This window comes from Suncus etruscus, chromosome 1 (genome assembly GCF_024139225.1).
Source record: "Suncus etruscus isolate mSunEtr1 chromosome 1, mSunEtr1.pri.cur, whole genome shotgun sequence".
NCBI classification, from domain to species: domain Eukaryota; kingdom Metazoa; phylum Chordata; class Mammalia; order Eulipotyphla; family Soricidae; genus Suncus; species Suncus etruscus.
The window spans coordinates 54,239,524-54,260,989 of NC_064848.1; the positions used below are offsets into that span (position 1 = coordinate 54,239,524).

A 21,466-nucleotide genomic window follows, 5' to 3' on the forward strand; every position below is an offset into this window, starting at 1 on the left:
AGAAGTGGTGGGGAAAGGGGAATTGAGGAGATGACTGATAGAAATATAAATATTGTTCAAGGTTCTTAGACATTTTGGTGGTTTTAAGTATAAGGTAACTATGTACATCAAAACTATTAAGGGTCAAGAGGTATAATCAGAGGGAAAGAAACAAGACTTTTTTCATATGTTGCCTAATTCTCTCATGTTATCTCTCTCATATGTGTCATATGGAGAAATGTCTTAAAAGGGAATACCAAATATCCAAAGGCAATATGAAATAGAGCAGGAGCTGGTCTTCAGGAGGAAGCTTGGGACTGGGATAGAAGTGGGGGAATACCTCAGGGAGGCAATAGTAGGACAATGGACCAGGAGAAAAGTGCCACTTACAGAGGCAGGCTTGGGGAGGGTGCTGTTGGGAGAAAACTGGGAACGTTGGTGGATGGAAGTGGACACTGGTGAAGGGATTTGTATTGGAACATTGTATGCCTGAAACTCAATCATAAATATCTTTTTAAATTTTTTTTATGAATTTATATATTGTTTTTTTTATTAATGCATATTTTTTATTTAAACACCTTGATTACATACATGATTGTGTTTGGGTTTCAGTCATAAAAGGAACACCACCCATCACCAGTGCAACATTCCCATCACCCAAGTCCCAAATCTCCCTCCTCCCCACCCAACCCCCGCCTGTACCCTAAACACTCTACATTTCCCTCATACATTCTCAATATTAGGACAGTTCAAAATGTAGTTATTTCTCTAACTAAACTCATCACTCTTTGTGGTGAGCTTCCTGAGGTGAGCTGGAACTTCCAGCTCTTTTCTCTTTTGTGTCTGAAAATTATTATTACCAGGGTGTCTTTCATTTTTCTTAAAACCCATAGATGAGTGAGACCATTCTGCGTTTTTCTCTCTCTCTCTCTGACTTATTTCACTCAGCATAATAGATTCCATGTACATCCATGTATAGGAAAATTTCATGACTTCATCTCTCCTGACAGCTGCATAATATTCCATTGTGTATATGTACCACAGTTTCTTTAGCCATTCGTCTGTTGAAGGGCATCTTGGTTGTTTCCAGAGTCTTGCTATGGTAAATAGAGCTGCAATGAATATAGGTGTAAGGAAGGGGTTTTTGTATTGTATTTTTGTGTTCCTAGGGTATATTCCTAGGAGTGGTATAGCTGGATCGTATGGGAGCTCGATTTCCAGTTTTTGGAGGAATCTCCATATCGCTTTCCATAAAGGTTGAACTAGACAGCATTCCCACCAGCAGTGGATAAGAGTTCCTTTCTCTCCACATCCCCGCCAACACTGTTTATTCTCATTCTTTGTGATGTGTGCCATTCTCTGGGGTGTGAGGTGGTATCTCATCGTTGTTTTGATTTGCATCTCCCTGATGATTAGTGATGTGGAACATTTTTTCATGTGTCTTTTGGCCATGCGTATTTCTTCGTTCTGTCAAAGTGTCTGTTCATTTCTTCTCCCCATTTTTTTGATGGAGTTAGATGTTTTTTTTCTTGTAAAGTTCTGTCAGTGCCTTGTATATTTTGGAGAATTAGCCCCTTATCTGATGGGTATTGGGTGAATAGTTTCTCCCACTCAGTGGGTGGCTCTTGTATCCTGGCACTATTTCCTTTGAGGTTGCAGAAGCTTCTCAGCTTAATATATTCCATCTGTTTAATCTCTGCTTTCACTTGCTTGGAGAGTGCAGTTTCCTCCTTGAAGATGCCTGTAATGTCCTGTAGTGTTTTGCCTATGTGCTGTTCTATATATCTTATGGTTTTTGAGGGCTGATATCGAGGTCTTTAATCCATTTGGATTTACCTTTGTACATGATGTTAGCTGGGGGTCTAAGTTTAAATTTTTTGCAAGTAGCTATCCAATTGTGCCAACACCACTTGTTGAAGAGGCTTTCCATGCTCCATTTAGGATTTCCTGCTCCTTTATCAAAATTAGATGGTTGTATCTCTGGGGGAACATTTTCTGAGTTATTCAAGCCTATTCCACTGATCTGAGGACCTATCTTTATTCCCATACCCCCATGCTGTTTTGATAACTGTTGCTTTGTAGTACCGTTTAAAGTTGGGAAAAGTAATTCCTCCCATATTCTTTTTCCAATGATTGCTTTTAGCTATTCGAGGGTGTTTATTGTTCCAAATGAATTTCAAAAGTGTCTGATCCACTTCTTTGAAGAATGTCATGGGTATCTTTAGAGGGATGGCATTAAATCTTGTATAATGCCTTGGGGAGTATTGACATTTTGATGATGTTAATCCTGCCAATCCATGAGCAGAGGTATGTGTTTTCCATTTCCGTGTGTCCTCTCTTATTTCTTGGAGCAGAGTTTTTATAGTTTTTCTTTGTATAGGTCCTTCACATATTTAGTCAAGTTGATTCCAAGATATTTGAGTTTGTGTGGTACTATTGTGAATGGGGTTGTTTTCTTAATGTCCATTTCATCCTTATTACTATTGGTATATAGAAAGGCCATTGATTTTTGTGTGTTAATTTTGTAGCCTGCCACCTTGCTATATGAGTCTATTGTTTCTAGAAGCTTTTTGATAGAGTCTTTAGGGTTTTCTAAGTAGAGTATCATGTCATCTGCAAACAGTGAGAGCTTGACTTCTTCCTTTCCTATCTGGATTCCCTTGATATCCTTTTCTTGCCTAATCGCTATAGCAAGTACTTCCAGTGCTATGTTGAATAGGAGTGGTGAGAGAGGACAGCCTTGTCTTGTGCCAGAATTTAGAGGGAAGGCTTTCAGTTTTTCTCCATTGAGGATAATATTTGCCACTGGCTTGTGGTAGATGGCCTTCACTATATTGAGAAAGGTTCCCTCCATTCCCATCTTGCTGAGAGTTTTGATCAAGAATGGGTGTTGGACCTTATCAAATGCTTTCTCTGCATCTATTGATATGATCATGTGGTTTTTATTTTTCTTGTTATTGATGTTGTGTATTATGTTGATAGATTTACGGATGTTAAACCAGCCTTGCATTCCTGGGATGAAACCTACTTGATCGTAGTGGATGATCTTCTTAACGAGGCATTGAATCCTATTTGCCAGGATTTTGTTGAGGATCTTTGCATCTGCATTCATCAGTGATATTGGTCTGTAATTTTCTTTTTTGGTAGCGTCTCTGTCTGGTTTAGGTATCAAGGTGATGTTGGCTTCATAAAAGCTATTTGGAAGTGTTTCGGTTTGTTCAATTTCATGAAAGAGTCTTGCCAAGATTGGCAGTAGTTCCTCTTGGAAAGTTTGATAGAATTCATTAGTGAATCCATCTGGACCTGGGCTTTTGTTTTTCGGCAGACATTTGATTACTGTTTTAATTTCATCAATGGTGATGGGGGTGTTTAGATATGCTACATCCTCTTCCTTCAACCGTGGAAGATTATAAGAGTCCAAGAATTTATCCATTTCTTCCAGGTTCTCATTTTTAGTGGCGTAGAGTTTTTCAAAGTAGTTTCTGATTACCCTTTGAATCTCTGTCATATCAGTAGTGATCTCTCCTTTTTCATTCCTGATACGAGTTATCAAGTTTCTCTCTCTCTCTTTCTTTGTTAGGTTTGCCAGTGGTCTATCAATCTTGTTTATTTTTTCAAAGAACCAACTTCTGCTTTCGTTGATCTTTCGGATTGTTTTTTGAGTTTCCACTTCGTTGATTTCTGCTCTCAGCTTTGTTATTTCCTTCTGTCTTCCTATTCTTGGGTCCTTTTGTTGAGCATTTTCTAGTTCTATTAGCTGTGTCATTAAGCTACTCAGGTAAGCTCCTTCTTCCTTCCTGATGTGTGCTTGCAAAGCTATAAATTTTCCTCTCAGTACTGCTTTTGCTGTGTCCCATAGGTTCTGAGAGTTTGTGTCTTTATTGTCATTTGTTTCCAGGAACCTTTTGATTTCCTCCTTGATTTCATCTCGGACCCACTGGTTATTGAGCATGAGGCTGTTTAACTTCCAGGTGTTAAAGTGTTTCTTCTGAGTCCCTTTGGAGTTCACAAATAATTTCAGAGCCTTGTGGTCAGCGAAGGTAGTCTGCAAAATTTCTATCCTCTTGATCTTATGGAGGTATGTTTTATGTGCCAGCATGTAGTCTATCCTGGAGAATGTTCCATGTACATTGGAGAAGAATGTGTATCCAGGTTTCTGGGGATGGAGTGTCCTATATATATCTACTAGGCCTCTTTCTTCCATTTCTCTCCTCAGGTCTAGTATATTCTTGTTGGGTTTCAGTCTGGTTGACCTGTCCAGTGTTGACAAAGCCGTGTTAAGGTCCCCCACAATTATTGTGTTGTTGTTGATATTATTTTTCAGATTTGTCAACAGTTGTATTAAATATTTTGCTGGCCCCTCATTCGGTGCATATATGTTTAGGAGAGTGAATTCTTCCTGCTCTACGTACCCCTTGATTAATATAAAATGTCCGTCTTTGTCCCTTACAACCTTCCTGAGTATAAAGTTTGCATTATCTGATATTAGTATGGCCACTCCAGCTTTTTTATGGGTGTTGTTTGCTTGGATAACTTTTCTCCAGCCTTTTATTTTGAGTCTATGTTTGTTCTGACTATTCAGGTGCGTTTCTTGTAGGCAGCAGAAGGTTGGATTGAGTTTTTTGATCCATTTAGCCACTCTGTGTCTCTTAACTGGTGCATTTAGTCCATTGACGTTGAGAGAAAGAATTGTCCTGGGATTTAACGCCATCTTTATTTCAAAATTTGGTGTGTCTTTTGGGTAGTCTTGTCTTAGATTAGGTCTTTCAGTTTTTCTCTTAAGACTGGTTTTGTGTCTGTGAAGTTTCTGAGCTGTTTTTTGTCTGTGAAACCATGTATTCTTCCATCAAACCGGAAAGTGAGTTTTGCTGGGTATAGTATTCTGGGTGAAGCATTCATTTCATTCAGTCTTGTCACAATATCCCACCACTGCTTTCTGGCATTGAGCGTTTCTGGTGACAGGTCTGCTGTAAATCTCAGGGAAGCTTGCTTGAACATGATTTCCCCTTTTGATCTTGCTGTTTTCAGAATTCTGTCTCTATCTGTGGGATTTGTCATTGTGACTAGGATGTGTCTTGGGGTGGTTTTTCTGGGGTCTCTTTTGGTTGGTACTCTTCGGGCATGCAGGATTTGATCACATATATTCTTTAGCTCTGGAAGTTTCTCTTTAATGATGTTCTTGACCATTGATTCTTCCTGGAAATTTTCTTCCTGGGTCTCTGGGACTCCAATGATTCTTAAGTTGTTTCTGTTGATCTTATCATAGACTTCTATTTTCGTCTGTTCCCATTCTTTGACTAATTTTTCCATTGTCTGCTCATTTGCTTTAAGTTTTTTGTCCAATCTCTCCTGCTGTATGGAATTGTTATGTATCTCATCTTCCACAGCACCAAGTCTATTCTCAGCTTCTGATACCCTGTCCCAGAGCTTATCCATTTTGTCATTCACTTCGTTTACTGACTTTTTCAGTCCTGTTAGTTGACATGTTATTTCAGTTTGGAGTTTTGTCATTTCTGCCTTCATATTTTCTTGGTTCTTATTAGTGTTCTGTTCAACTCGATCCATGGTTTCTTGGAGTCTGTTGAGCACCTTCCATATTGCTAGTCTAAAGTCCTTATCTGAGAGGTTGATTAGTTGTTCAGTCATTATCTGGTCCTCAGAATTGTCATCTTCATTCTCTATGTCTGATGCTGGCCTGCGTTGTTTCCCCATTGTCACACTTGTATTGTGGGTTTTTCTACGTGTTGTGGTGGTATTCATTGTCTATGTGATGTAGGCAGCACACTCCTCTGGCTCCTCCCTTTCTGGATGGGCTGACTTGCCTCTAAGGGAGGGGAGTCCTCCGTGGATGAAGCCTCACACTGGGTCAAATCTTAGGCCCGAGCATGCAACAGAGAAGACAGTCCAGAGAGAAATGTTTGCTTCTGTGATATAACGCCGTTCTTAGTGTGATTTTTCCTTCTTGTTGCAATGGAGTTCTTTCCTTAGAAAGAGTGCACGGCCGCGTAGCGAAGCGGAGCAGCCGTGCTCCTCTGAGCCTCTTTTTGCCCCACTCGCAAGAGTTTCACGCAAGAGGACAGTAGACAGACATAGACAGGTCACACTCACAGTCTTTCACAGCTGAGCCCCACTGGGCCGGTGTACTGTCGCGGATTTTCCCCGCCTGGTGTCACACACAGGGAGCCAGCTTTTGCAAAGGTTAGCCGGTTTTTATGCTCTGAAGTCCCTCCCTGAAAATGGCGTCTGGGCGAGCGAGGTTTCTGGAGGCTCTTTTTGCCCCACTCGCAAGAGTTTCACGCAAGAGGACAGTAGACAGACATGGACAGGTCACACTCACAGTCTTTCACAGCTGAGCCCCACTGGGCCGGTGTACTTTCGCGGATTTTCCCCGCCTGGTGTCACACACAGGGAGCCAGCTTTTGCAAAGGTTAGCCGGTTTTTATGCTCTGAAGTCCCTCCCTCAATCATAAATATCTTTTTAAATTTGCAATTCAAAGTTCTTCAATTAAAAAATGAGAGTAAATATATTGTAAACATGTGATTCATACTTTAGTGAAAAATTTTAAAAAATAGTTTGCAAGGTGGGCAGGTAGAGGAATGGGAGGAAACCTTGGGTCATGTGGCAGAGTGGTGATGAGATTGGAAAGGGAACTTTGAATTCCTGAAATGATTTATTTTATAAATTAATTATTATATAAATTAATCATTAAATTGTTTTTTTGTGTATTTTAATTTATAATTTTTTTAATATTTTGTAAATCATGGCAACTAAGTTAAAAAAGGAAGACTAATAAAAGTTTAAATTGCAACTCCTACTGACTGCCTATGAAAGACAATAGAAGCTACTCAATCTTTTGAGTTCCATTTCTTTATATTTAAAAGTAATAAGATGGCACATATCTCAAAGGCTTTAATGGGGATTACATGAAGAGCATGCATTGTACTTGAGTCACTTTACATCTACACAAAGGTCTCTGAACTATTTCTCATTATTTAACATGCTTAAACTGTCTAATCTCTTAATCATTTTAGATAGACCTGAGAATCAACCATGAGAACCAGACAGCATACAGATTTTATTTAATTTTTTCAAACGAATCTCTGGCACTTATATCTTTATTATGCCCCATTTTCGTTGTCAGTATTATAATTACTGGGGCAGGAGGGTGCTGTATACTTATTTGTGGTGCTTGCTAGAAATTGTACTTCTCTCTCTCTCTCTCTCTCTCTCTCTCTCTCTCTCTCTCTCGTCATACCTGGTGGTGCTCAGGGGTCTGTTTTTCTCTGCACTCAGAATTTACACCTAGATAGCTCAGAGGACCACATGAAATGCTGGGGATCGAACCAAGGTGGATTGCTTGAAAGAAAAGTGCTTTACCCATTGTATTATTAGTCTGGCCCCGAGATTGTATTTTATGACCATTCTTGGCAGAGATTTCACATTTGATTTGGTGCTCACTGGGGTTCACATACTCGATTATGGTGTTTACACACTTCAGTTGCTGTGCTTGCATATGTTAGGCTTTATAACTGGAGTGCATATTTTGTTGTAGTACTGGGAATCCCATGTCCCTGGCATTTCACTTGGCATGTGACTAGTGAAAGGATCTGACTTCTGTCTTTATGCAAAGAAGGCACGCACTGTACCATTGAACTATCCCTAAGCCCTCATATTTTATTTTCTTATCACAACTCTGGAAAATAGAAGAGAAAGAAAGGGAACAGAAAGGATAAAGAAATACAGAGAAAGTGAAATGAGTGGATTTTCTTTCAAAACATGCTTCAGTGCTGGGAATGTGGCTCACGGATAGAATGCTTGCTTACCCTGGTATTTGAGACCTGGAATTTGATCTTTGGCATCACAAAAAAAATAAAAAATTAAATGTGATTTACCACTTATGGAAAAATCCTACAGAATACATGCTTCAAATGTTTCCAAAGATATGTTAAAGTTTGGAGAGAGTTGTGGTTGGGACTAGTATTCAGGAAATGGAATATATGATCATTGAGCATCTTATCTAGAGCAGATATAGTGCTTGGCAAATTACTTTCTTTATCTCATTCAATCTTTCCAGTATGTTGAAAAATAGACAGTTTTTGAGTTTATTTATATTGGGGGACTATGTGGGATATTGTGGAGCAAACCTAGGTTGACTGTGTGCAAGGCAAGTGACATTGCCTATTGTACTATTTCTCAAACCACAACTCTTTTTTAGATAAAGTCACATAAGCATCAATTTACCTTGTGGGGCCTTGTTAATCACTTTAGTCATGTTCCTTTTTCCCTTTTAGGTTCAGTTGATGGTGCCATGGACCTGATCCTGATCAATTCCCTACCTCTTGTGTCTGATGCTGAAACTTCCCTCACCTGCATTGCTCCTGAATGGCATCCCCCTGAGCCTCTCACCATAGGAAGAGATTTTGAAGCCTTAATGAACCAACACCATGATCCACTGGAAGTAACTCAAGATACGACCAGAGAATGGGCTAAAAAAGTTGTTTGGAAGAGAGAAAAGGCTAGTGAAATCAACGGTGCTTACTTCTGTGAAGGGCGAGTACGAGGAGAGACAATAAGGATAAGGACCATGAAGATGCGCCAACAAGGTAACATGCCCCTTAGTTGTGAGCAGGTGAGGTCCTCTGAGAAATATATGAACACTTTCATTTTGACAGCTGCTGTCTCAGAGACTCAGAGACTGGACATGAACTATAAGCAAGAAGTGTGCAGACTTTTGGTTTTGTGTGTGTGTTTGTGTGTGTTTTATTTTTGGGCCACACTCGGTGATGCTCAAGGGTTACTCCTGGTTATGTGCTCAGAAATTGCTCCTGACTTGGGGTACCATTTGGGACGCTGGGGGATCGAACCACAGTTCATCCTAGGCTTAACGCGCGCAAGGCAGATACCTTACGGCTTGCACCACCAATCTGGCCCCAACTTTTGTTTCTTTTTAAGCCTATTTTCAACCATTGATATGTCGGGTACACAGAACTTTATTTAATTATTGAGTTTGTATTTGAGCCACATCCGGAAGTACTCGGGGAAATTTCTGACTCTGCTCTCAGGATTTACTACTCCTAGTAGGCGTGGCGGCCCATATTGGGTATCAAGGATCAAACCAAGGTCGGCTGCATACAAAGTTCTGAGTACTCGGGCCTGGAGAGATAGCACAGCGGCGTTTGCCTTGCAAGCAGCCGATCCAGGACCAAAGGTGGTTGGTTTGAATCCGGGTGTCCCATATGGTCCCCCGTGCCTGCCAGGAGCTATTTCTGAGCAGACAGCCAGGAGTAACCCCTGAGCACAGCCGGGTGTGACCCCCCCCCCCAAAAAAAAAGTTCTGAGTACTCAGAACTTTAAAAAAAATTGACTATCCAGTCAAACTTCTTCACTTTACTATCCTTAATAAGGCATTGGGCCTAGTCACAAGATGATACAAAATATATTATAGTTTCTACTAAGGGCTTTTGGACCCTGATGGAGATAAACTTGCCAAACTTATTATTGGGGCTTTCTTATAGATTTTTTTTGTTTTGATAAAAATTTAACATTTTATTCTGTTTTGCTTATGACTAAGTATTAATAACAATTTAATGTTTTAGTAAAAAGTAACAAAAATTAAAATAGAAAAATTGATAAATCATAATTAGTTAAGATATCTGACATATTAATTCTGTCTAATCTGTTACATATAAGTTGTATCAGTGTCTATAGATTTATGATAAGGTATAACACAACTAAAAACAACAGTTACATACAACACATATATTATTTCATGAATCTAAAGAAGCTGAGTTATTTAGTTGGCTCTGCTGATCTTGAGTGGGCTTTTCCACATGTGTGTATGGTGACTCTTAAGCTGGTCTTTGCTGAAACAACTTGTGTGTTTCATGTGTCTGGTTCCCTTTAGCAAGTTAATATAAATACATTCCCATGGGCATAGCAGAAGATCAAGAAAACAAAGAGCAACACAATTCTTCTTAAAAGAAATAGATTGCCTGTCTCTAATACAGGCAAGGGGTGGGGGAGAAGAGAGATGGGAGGCATTGGTGGTGGGAAGGTTGATTGGTGAAGTGGGGTGTTCTTTTTTTGTAACTGAAGCCCAACTACAAACATGTTTGTAATCTCAGTGTTTAAATAAATATGTTATTTTAAAAATAGGGATTGTGTTACAATTCCAAGTATGGAATTGTATAAACTCTCTTCTGCTGCATTTTACTGCTGAAAGCAGGTCCAGTGGCTGAGTTCAAAATCAGAATAGGAAGGTCCTAAAAGTTAAGTGGTAGAATGTGAATATAAAGAGGATGAAGAATTGACTTTTTTCTGGCTACCATTTTTGGAAAGGGACTATGTTTTGTTTTGTTTTGTTTTTTTTTTTAGCAGTCATGTATCAAGACTCAGATTCTAGAATTCCAGAATGTCGAAGGAAGATGGTGAGAGACACCCATAATGGAAGACTGATTCTGTTACTGTTTCACAAAGTTGGGATATTATGTTACTTTCCTTTTTTCCAAAATTGAACTAGATTCAAAACTAAATTGTTAGGCTAGTCTACAGTTTACAAAGCCAGTGACACTTGGATGAAGTAAAGTGGCATTACAAACATGATTTGTTAATTTTCTCTAAAACACCCAGTCCTGGATTGGCAGGTAGACTATAGGCACTCTTAAGATCTTCTGCTGGGAGGAAGTTATAGACCATCTTCTTTTTATTAAAATCATTCTGTGTCCTTCTCACATCAGTCCCTCTCTTGGGCTGACCATACTTACACTAAAAAAATATTTTCAAATAACCATCATCAGAACTGCATTGAACTGTGAACTTAGAATGCATCCTTTTTTTTGGGGGGGGGGCACACCTGGTGGTGCTCAGGGGTTACTACTGGCTGTCTACTCAGAAATAGCTCCTGGCAGGCACGGGGGACCATATGAGACACCAGGATTCGAACCAACCACCTTTGGTCCTGGATCGGCTGCTTGCAAGGCAAATGCCGCTGTGCTATCTCTCTGGGCCCTTTCTTAATACAATGACACTGTTGGTTGAGCATTATTTAGCATTGTTGGTGGCACCAGTAGATCCTCTCTCCCCTGCCTCTTCAGCACTGCTTGGGAAGCCCCACCGCCCAAAATTTAAAAAATTCCTTTGATATGGGGCCAGAGAGATAGCATGGAGGTAAGGCATTTGCCTTTCATGCAGAAGGTCATTGGTTCGAATCACAGCATCCCATATGGTCCCCCAAGCCTGCCAGGAGCGATTTCTGAGCATAGAGCCAGAAGTAACCCCTGAGCACTACCGGGTGTGACCCAAAATAAAAAAAAAAATTCCCACAGTTTCAGAAAAGCAGTTCATGTCTGCATATACTCTGATTGTCCAGTTCTTTACAAAAGTATCTGGAGTTCTTTTTAAAATCAGTGCTTTTCAAAGTTGTAAGTACTTACAGATCACTTGTGGATATTTTTAAAATGTAGGGTTTGAGGGAGAATTCTGAAATTCTGCATCTCTGTGAAGGTCTCTGGGGATGAGGTGCAGTGCCCTGTCATGGACCACACACACTGCAAGGCCAGGTTTTAGCACCAGGTCTGTTCTGCCTGAACATATTTCTTTGAATTTTCCAACAATGGTAATAAAAAATATCTTAAGGTAACAAAACTGTTTTAAGATAAAAGTGATAAAATAGCTACTCACACCAAGTGAAGGAAAGATTTTTGTTAAAAAAAAAAAAAAGATCCTGTAACAGTCACCTTTAAATGACACCAGAGTGAGTGGGAAAGGAGCACAATAGAAATTCCCAGGAAAGTAGCTCTTCAGTGAGGGAAGAGAGATTGAACAAAGGGATGTGAGGTGTGCCAAAGCTATCATGGCAGAAAAGTCAGCTCTATTATTTTTCACAAGTGTCATTTGGTGTTTGATTTGTATAAAGAATTATGTTCATCTACTAATGCTTCTACATTTTTATTGAAATTGTTCCAAGGGCCCGGAGAGATAGCACAGCGGTGTTTGCCTTGCAAGCAGCCGATTCAGGACCAAAGGTGGTTGGTTCGAATCCCGGTGTCCCATATGGTCCCCCGTGCCTGCCAGGAGCTATTTCTGAGCAGACAGCCAGGAGTAGCCCCTGAGCACTGCCAGGTGTGGCCCAAAAACCAAAAAAAAAAAAAAAAAAAAAAGAAATTGTTCCAAAATTTGAGCCTGTCTGGTTTTCAAAGGAATGAAAGGTGGCTTGCCACTGGGTCCTTCTGGGCTCTCTTAATATTGTTATGCAAAGTTGTTATGAAATTATGTAGCTTAATCTTACAGAATATATTTAGCCAGAACAATGAGACAAAAGCCAGTGGCAATAATTCTTCCAAGTGAGTGTCCAGGCAAACAAAAAGTTAAGGGTAGCTTAAATTCATTTACATGATGCTAGAAAGTGGGACATAGTGGAGGGACAATGATTTCTCAGTGTCATAACCACCCAAGTTTAGATATTTTACCATTTGTCACCCTTAGGTAAGTTATTTGATTTCCTATTGGGCTAATATTTTTAAATGGACATGCTAATACCTTCATATTTGTGTAGCTTTAAATAATGCATGAAAAACATTTGAACTGCATGATAGCTATGATCCTAAGTGATTTTGCTGAGTGAAATACTGCTGAATAACAGCATTTTATCAATGTTCAGGATAGAATTTGAAGCCCAAGGATTTGACTTCAGGGCCAGTACTTGCGATCTTTGTGTTCCCTTTGGATATTGCTGTATTTTCATGTTTACCAATCCCCTTATTTCGAGCACTTGTTTTTTTATAAAGTACACAACTCCTCTTGAAATCTTTCAAAGCAACCCAAATCCCCTACTTGAAGTATAATAGTGGAAGTCATCTAGTCACCAGTTTGAACTTAGACCTGTAACTGAATAATATGTCTGAGGATAAGTTATTTATTAAAGTCAAAGTTTCACTTGGAAATGAAGTAGAGGTGAGACAAGAAGATAGCTCAAGCAGTATGGCAGATGCCTACCATGTAAAATGCCTTGTGTTAGATCTTCAGCATGACATGCCATAACTCCCAGCACTACTGGGGTAGCTCAGGTAACCCCCAAGAGCCAAACTATCAGGCATGTACCACTGATCACAGAATTACCAGAAGTGGACTCAGAATTTCCTCATCTGTACAATGATCTGAACATCTGTACATATGTACATTTCCTGAACCCTATAAAAAGTGAGAGATGAAGATTTTCAACATTCATTTGATAACCAAACAAGATACCTAAACATTACCTGGATTTCAGTAAATATTCATTATTAGAGTGTTTCAGAGAAACTCTTAACATAAAGGTATCAATTTATCTAATCATTTGTAGAAATTTTCATTCATATTAGCATTATTTTGGAGGTTATACACATTAGAAAAATAGATAGTACTTTCTTCCTAGTATTTTTAACAACTTGCCCACTCTGCTATTGAATGGTTCTGTTTCTTTTGCTCACTGTTTAATACCTGAAATATGGACAAGGAAAGAAATCATTTTATGATGAGTCAGGAAAGACTCCCACACTGTCTTTATGCCACCATTAATTCCCTAGTAAAATATCATGGGAACTGCTTGAGGACACAGCAGGATAGAATAAACATCAATATATTCCTGCTTGCTGCTAACTCGCATCTGGGGAGGAAGTGGAAAATCTATGAACTGTGCCAAACCACAGCTTAAGTTGGCTCACAGAATCCAAATACCCAAACAGTTTTTATCAATGGCATTATCTAAAAAAGTCATAGCAGCTTATTCAAATTTCACTGACTATTTCTTTTAGAGGTATAGAGTTAAAATGGAAGTTTGTAACATTTTCACATTTAAAGAATTCTTGCATTTTCATCAAAGAGAATTTTATTCCTATTTTTATTTGAGATATAGATTTTCTTTAAGAATGTCAAGCTTCCCAAATATGATTTGTGAGATTGATCATATAGAATTATTTGTATTTAAGTAATACAAACAAACATGTTAGGTGCATGATGTTAGAAAATTGGGAGACTATAAAATCTAACTCATTAATAAATTATTTTATTCCACAGGTTTTTTTTTCAGGCCACACCCATTTGATGCTCAGGGGTACTCCCAGCTAAGTGCTCAGAAATTGCCTCTGGCTTGGGGGGACCATATGGGACGCCGGGGGATCGAACCATGGTCCTTCCTTGGCTAGCGCTTGCAAGGCAGACACCTTACCTCTAGCGCCACCTCGCCGGCCCCTTATTCCACAGTTTTATTTATGTTAAACATATAGTTTAGGTAACATTATTATATTATATTAAAGTTAATTAAATGGTACTGATGCACAAACTTGGTGTGTTGCACCACCATCAAAGTGCCCAGGACTCCATTCCTGTCTCTGTCACCTTTAGTCCTCTCTTCCTCCCCTCTCAATTCACTATTTGCTAATTATAATTACTTTTCCATAAGGATTCTTAAACTTCTTTTGTGCCACTGTATAGTAATGGTATGCTGTTTCCATTTCATGAATACTAATTAAATACTAGGCATTCCCACGGTAATTTTATCATGCTAGTCTTTACCAAATTGAAATACATTGATAATTGTTATGATCTATATTAACAGATAAGATTTAATCTATTATAACTCAGATTCCTTCACACATCTAGTACCAATGTTGGATCTGGAAAAGTGAGCATTTGGATGCCACTAGCTATCATCCTGTGTTACTTAACGTTTACCTTTATCTCTTCATTTGTAAAATTAGGATACCTGAACAATAAGCTATCTTGTAGAGATACTATGAAAATCACATATGTGTAGGGTCTCTAAAATCATGATGTGTCCATAATAGGCATTATCTAAAGGTACTTTTTTTTATGATTCAGTCACATGGCATTGATCTACTGTATATGCACTGATCCCCTATGTTTAGAGGCCCAAAGTGTAGTAGTAACCTGCAGAGCATAATCGGCTGAGAGCGGCAGTAATGCAGGAGGTGGCAGTCTGACAGCTGTGGAACTCTTGAGTGACTGCTTCTACCTAAGGAAATGCAAAGCTTAAAAGGCACAAGGTCTGAAATAATAACGAGCAACAAAGTAGGGAAAAAGAAAAGCCGCTTTGGAATTGAGCCTAGTGGAGAATCTTGGTTCCTTTTCAGAACACAATGCTGAGTGAGAGGTCCCACGGTCAGCTAAACAATCTTTCCACAAAGGGGCAGAAAAACATAAACAAACCACATAGAAAGGAACAGTATGAAATGGTCAGGAAAAATTCTCACAAGATCCCAGGACTCCCAGGACTATATTATAGCACAAGAGCTGGACACCTTATAACTACTAAATCAGCTACTTTGTCAGTGTGAGAGAAGCCCTCACAAGTCCTTTATACCAGTCCCCACAGGACTCCTAACTGTATCGCCTGAAGACCAGATCCATTGTTATAATGTCAAGAAAGCTCACTTTCTGCTGTTCAGTGTGCATGTGCTGACTGAGCACTATGTGTTGCTGCTATGCACACGTGTTGCCCAAAAACATGTCACCTACATCTCCACCATTGAGGCCTGTACTTTTATACTTTGATGCTGGAATGTGTACTGTGGCTCTCCTCTGCCTTTGGAAAGTCCCTCATTCTTTTTGAGCATTTATTCTCTCTTACTTTCTCTTCCTCCCTTCCTCAAAAATAAGAAAGAGAAAGAAAGAAAGAGAGAGAGAAAGAAAGAAAGGAAGGAAGGAAGGAAGGAAGGAAGGAAGGAAGGAAGGAAGGAAGGAAGGAAGGAAGGAAGAAAGAAAGAAAGAAAGAAGGAAGAAAGAAAGAAGAAAGAAAGAAAGAAAGAAAGAAAGAAAGAAAGAAAGAAAGAAAGAAAGAAAGAAAGAAAGAAAGAAAAAAAAAAAGAAAAAAAGAGAGGGACTGGAGTGGTGGCGCAAGTAGTAGGGCCTCTGCCTTGCATGCACTAGCCTAGGATGAACTGCTGTTTGACAGCCCCAGCGTTCCATAAGGTCCCCCAAGCCAGGAGCTATTTTTAAGTGCAGCCAGGAGTAACTTCTGAGCATCACCCAGTGTGACTGAAAAACCAAAAAAGAAAAAGAAAAGAAAAGAAAATTGTTGCTGATATCTATGCTTCCAAAAGTCAAATGCAATAGAGCTGTCATTCCTGCTGACCTCTTCTACTCATCAGGTCTTGGCATACCTCATTTAATATTCTTAATACTCTTTCAAAATAGACACTTTTCCTTCTAGCTGAGGAAACTGAGACATTCAAGGGTTAAGTAATTCAAGGATCCAGTCAGTGTCTGAGGCCCAGGACTATTATCCCAGAGACCTTTGATTCCAGCTACTCTTCCTCTGGGTTTGCTCCCATGTCACTGCACTGCAGGAGTTTATGTTGGACTCTAGGCAGAGTACAGAGAACAGGCAGACAAACTCAAAGCTCAGGGCCTTCTAAGTGTAGTTTTTCCTTTATCCTCAGTGATAGTTCTCTAGGATCAGGGTGGATATAGAAACTGTTCAGCCTCTCTTTGACCTCCTGTCGAAAAGCCACAGGTAAGCAGGAAGGCATAGAAACTGGCACAGCAACCCCTTGATCTGCAGCAGGAGTTCTCCAGTCTTCAAGGTTTGATTCTTAACTGAAATGCAAAAGGGATTAAGATTTTAGAATATAGGATCTTTTCTACTCATTTCTAATTAATTTATATTAATTCTGGGCAGAGAATTTACTCTGCAGGATATTTATTCTTCATTATTTAAGTAAATGTACTTTATGCTTTAACAGACACTATGCTTGAAAATGCATAGGTTTGTGAAAATTCACCAGATTTATTACTACAACACTCAAATTTGTATTTGTCCTTAGTCATTTTTGGTCTATTTAAAAAATCAGTTTCAAAAGTTTCCACAGCTCTTTGTGGATTTATCTGTTTCTTCCTTTAATTTTGTTTTTATTTCATCTGTTTTGAGATTATTGTATCTTCATCGCTTTTAATCTTCATGAAAAGATATAGTATAAAAATTTTTTCTCAGTATAATTATTACAATAGCAGTTTCCTTCACTTATTATTAGCCTGCTTTGTGTTCTACCTCATTATACTCAATCTAATGTGTCATAATGTTTAACATGTTGGGACTTCAATGGTTTAGTCATTTACTGTAATTTATAGAATTTTTGGGAAAGAATATATAGTTATATAGTTATTTCAACTTATATTATCTCAGGTTCTTTGACTCTTGACATATATTTGGCATAATATCTACCATTTGGGGGCCGGAGCATCAATGGGTGTGGCACAAAAAAAAGAACAAAAAAAAATCTACCATTTTATTGTTTTGTTGCTATTGTTACTGGTTTCTGGAGTTTTTTGGGGGGGAGCACACCTGGTAGCACTCAGGCTTCTGTGTGCAGGGATTGTTCTTGAAGGTGCTCAGGGGACCATATAGAGTGTCTGGGTTCAAAAAAAGACCAGCTACTTAAAAGGCAAAAGTACCTACTGTACTTTCACTCTGATTAATTAATTTAATTCTTTCCTGACCTCTCTCTATATCCTTTCTCTCTTCTTTCAGATACCTCCTTACATTTTAAAATTTTGTTTAATGTAATAAATATAGTCTCACTTTTTATATAGTCCCCCTTAAATATAATCTTTCTTTTTATAGTTGTAAATCTGCAGATTATGTATAAATTAAATGAATTCATACTGTTGTGGTAGGAAAATATTAGAAGATTTTGTTCACATAAAATTGTTCTATAAATTAAAGAACTCAGACAATGTGTTTCAATATGACAAATGTTTTCAAAATTCTCTTGTAAGACAAATATATAATAACTTCTCTGGTTATCACATGGTATTATTCAGTCCCATGAATAACAGTTCATATATGGATTAGTAAATGGATAAGGCAAGTTATTGGATTCCACCTTGCATATTCTCATATTCTAATATGTATAATAAGCATAGAAAAGTTAAGTATTATGCTACTCTATTTGAGAAAACTTGTGGCATTCTAAAACAATTGGAATTATTTGGTGCAACAACCCCAAACTACTAAAGACAAAGCCATTATGTAAATGTTTAGCCATTAATTTTCTGTTCCACATCTAGGAAATTTGATAGAGTTAAGAAAAATGACATTGTCACAGATGATATTCTTAATAACTAAATATAAGCTTTTAGATTGATAATAGATACTAAGCAATATGAATCCTATATTAATTAGTTGGATAGAAAATGTGTATATATCATATATATATTTGTAGTTCCTTTTACTGTCATTTATTTAAAAGAGTTATTTAAAAAGTTATTTAAGGGGCCGGAGAGATAGCACAGTGGCATTTGCCTTGCAAGCAGTCGATCCAGCACCTAAGGTGGTTGGTGGTTGGTTTGAATCCCTGCATCCCATATGGTCCCCCGTGCCTGCCAGGAGCTATTTCTGAGCAGATAGCCAGAAGTAACTCCTGAGCACGGCCGTGTGTGGCCCAAAAACCAAAAAAAAAAAAATTTATTTAAAAGAATCTAGTAAATTTTAGAGAAAGTTTAAATCCCATTCACTGTCATTCTTTTTTTTTTATTTAAAGAAGATGCATATAGTTGACATAGTTGACCATAATACATTTGTTTCTAGATAAGTAAAAGCAAAGTTATTGAAAAAGGAAAAAGTAACAGAAGAAAATTTTAAAATTAAAAAGAAAGAAAAAAGAAAAAAATACAGTAGCAAGCACATTTATGAAAACTATTTTATCACCAATAAAGTTATCAGTACAATGGCAGAAGGTTTAGTAAGCTCTTGTTGTTGTTAGCTGTTCATTCTGTTAAATTGGTTACTGTTACTATTTTTTGGTTTTTGGGTCACACCCAGCAACGCTCAGGGGTTACTCCTGGCTCCATGCTCAGAAATCGCTCCTGGCAGGCTTGGGGGACTATGCAGGATGCCAGGATTCAAACCACCGACCTTCTGCATGCAAGGCAAATACCTTACTTCCATGCTACCTCTCTGGCCCCACTGTCACTATTTTTTATATTATAAAAATCAGCTGACACCTGGAAAGTGCCATCCTTTAAATTTGAAGTTCAATCATTATTGAATAAAATGTGTGATTTTATTTTTCTCTTTTTTAAAAGCTTCCTTTTTACCAGCTACTTTGACTATGACTGTGGACAGGGGAGATAATGTGAACATATCTTTCAAAAAGATCTTGATGAAAGAAGAAGATGCAGTGATTTACAAGAATGGTGAGTTTGTGCTTTCTTTGCTTCATGGTGTCTGATATTGGCTAATACAAAATATTTGGGTTATTATGCCATTGTGGCCTTGGGGCTTATGTTTGCTATGATATAGCTAATAAATTTCTAGAACAGAAGCCTCTTAGACAAAATAGTTCTTAATTAAGTAAATTGCATTAACTTGAAGGTCCACACACATATATAAATGTATATTTATTGCATAGTTATACTTCAAGATGGGGAGACATTATGAGAAATAAATGCATTGTTAGGTGATTTCATCAATTGGCTGAATGTATTGGAGTATAACTGGACAAAAAAATAAGAGTTTGGAAATATAACCTATTGTTCTCCATTCCATGTGTCCTATCCAGGTTCCTTCATTCATTCAGTGCCCCGGCATGAAGTCCCTAACATTTTAGAAGTGCATCTGCCTCAGTGCTGCAACCGCCACCCAAGATGCTGGGGTGTACTCAGCCAGGTACATAGGAGGAAACCTCTTTCACCTCAGCCTTCACCAGGCTTGATTGTCCGAAGTAAGTGACAGAAAAGCCACTATCTTTTGGTACAACTATTAGAAATTTTAGTGACAAGTAACAGATAGTGACTCTTTGCTAACTTAAGTAATAACCTGGGGATTAGTTGTAAGAATAAAAGGGGATGCTAGGAAAGTGATAGGATAGGTTAATAGGCAATGGGTTTGTCACTCTCAAAAATATTTCAGGATAGGGTTGGGCTACATTTTCTAGCAATACTCAGACTTGTGTGTAGGCCTGATGATTCAGGACTTGACTGGGTGAAATGGGATGTGGTTCTGTTCAAACCCAGTGGTGCTGGAAACTATTCTGGCAATACTCTATGGTACTTGGAGGGGTGGATAAGTGCTTGGGATCAAACACAGTGCATGGGGCCTCATGTATGACAGACAATACTCTAAACATTTGAGATATCTTCCTAATCTTTTGAATCGTGATTGCACTATATTAAATCAGGTATAGACTAATGACAGGAAGATCAATGTATTATAGGATAGGCAATAAGGTCTCACAGTTAAACAACAGCAGCATCTTTATAGTAGAGGGGAACTTTGGTGAGCTACATCTGAAAGTGTTTGTTATCTGAAAGATATCTCTATAGGGAGATGAGTTGACCTTCTGGTTTGTTTTAATATATATTTAAATCTGATGTAAATCCTACATTTTCTGGGTACTTAACTCTCAATATGATTTGATATTTGGGTTTAAAAATACAAGTATTAGAATCATGAGAGCTTTTCTTCCCCCTATTATAATTATCAAAATAAGAAATAGTTATCACTATTTATTTAGTTGTTTTAAATGATATGTAATATAAACACCCATAAAAGGTAGTGCAAATTTTCTCCAGCATTTATCATATAAATTATTAATATTATTTTTGATATAAATTATTATTAATTAATTATTACAAGCGATCAGTCTATGTAGTTGGACTATTCTGTCATTCTCTAATTACTGGTAGTCAAACTCATAAAGAGTTCTGCAGTGTGATAATAAAAATATTAAAAGTGAGGCTAATGTAATTTAGGCTAGCATATTATCTTTTATTTCATTATACCCAGGGAGTGTGTGAATGGTGAGGACATACTTTCTACTAATTTCAACAGATTATTTTTCTCCAGTTTGCTACAACACCATATACTTGAGGTGCTTAGAGTCTGGGAAAAATGGGTAAAATTTCCAGCAATACCAAAGACAATGTTGATATACATCAAATGGTCTAGAGACTTATTTTTGAATGTCAAAAAAAAGATGATTTAGAGTAAAATTTAAGATTCATCCAAACTTTTAAAACAAGAAACTTCAGGGGCCAGTGATAACACAGAGGTAGAGGGTTTGCCTTGCACGCTGCCGATCCAGGACTGACCTGGTTCGATCCACAGCGTCCTTCTAGCTAGGAGTGATTTCTGAGTGCATATCTGGAGTAACTCCTAAGCATCACCGGGGTGTGCCCAAAAATAAAAAACTTAAAAACAAACAAAAAAAGAGCTTCAAATACATTTTGATCTCCAAGTTGTCTCTTTTCATATTACTAGGTGCATACATTTTATTTTGTTTTGTTTTTAGAACTATTTCAGCAAAAATGTTTTTGAAGCACTACTGATATCTAAAGTTGTTCTATGTAACTTTGAATTAAATCACCATTATCCCATTTAAAAATATCTGTCCTAGTTCTAATTATTTGAGATTTACTAATAAGGTACATCTAAAAGCAATTTTTCCATTCTCATATTAAAAAGGAGTCACCCCAGGATTAATATAATTC

At 38.0% G+C, this 21,466-nt stretch overlaps 1 protein-coding gene across 1 annotated transcript in view; it reads left to right on the forward strand.

The window, feature by feature from the left end:
- TEK (TEK receptor tyrosine kinase) overlaps positions 1 to 21,466 on the forward strand; it is a 129,744-nt gene that overhangs the window by 42,135 nt on the left and 66,143 nt on the right. Inside the window, 6 exon segments of the mRNA XM_049770985.1 lie at positions 8,272 to 8,583; positions 19,061 to 19,171; positions 19,537 to 19,601; positions 19,603 to 19,662; positions 19,664 to 19,691; positions 21,095 to 21,100. Of these exon segments, the coding sequence (XP_049626942.1) occupies positions 8,272 to 8,583; positions 19,061 to 19,171; positions 19,537 to 19,601; positions 19,603 to 19,662; positions 19,664 to 19,691; positions 21,095 to 21,100 (582 nt within the window).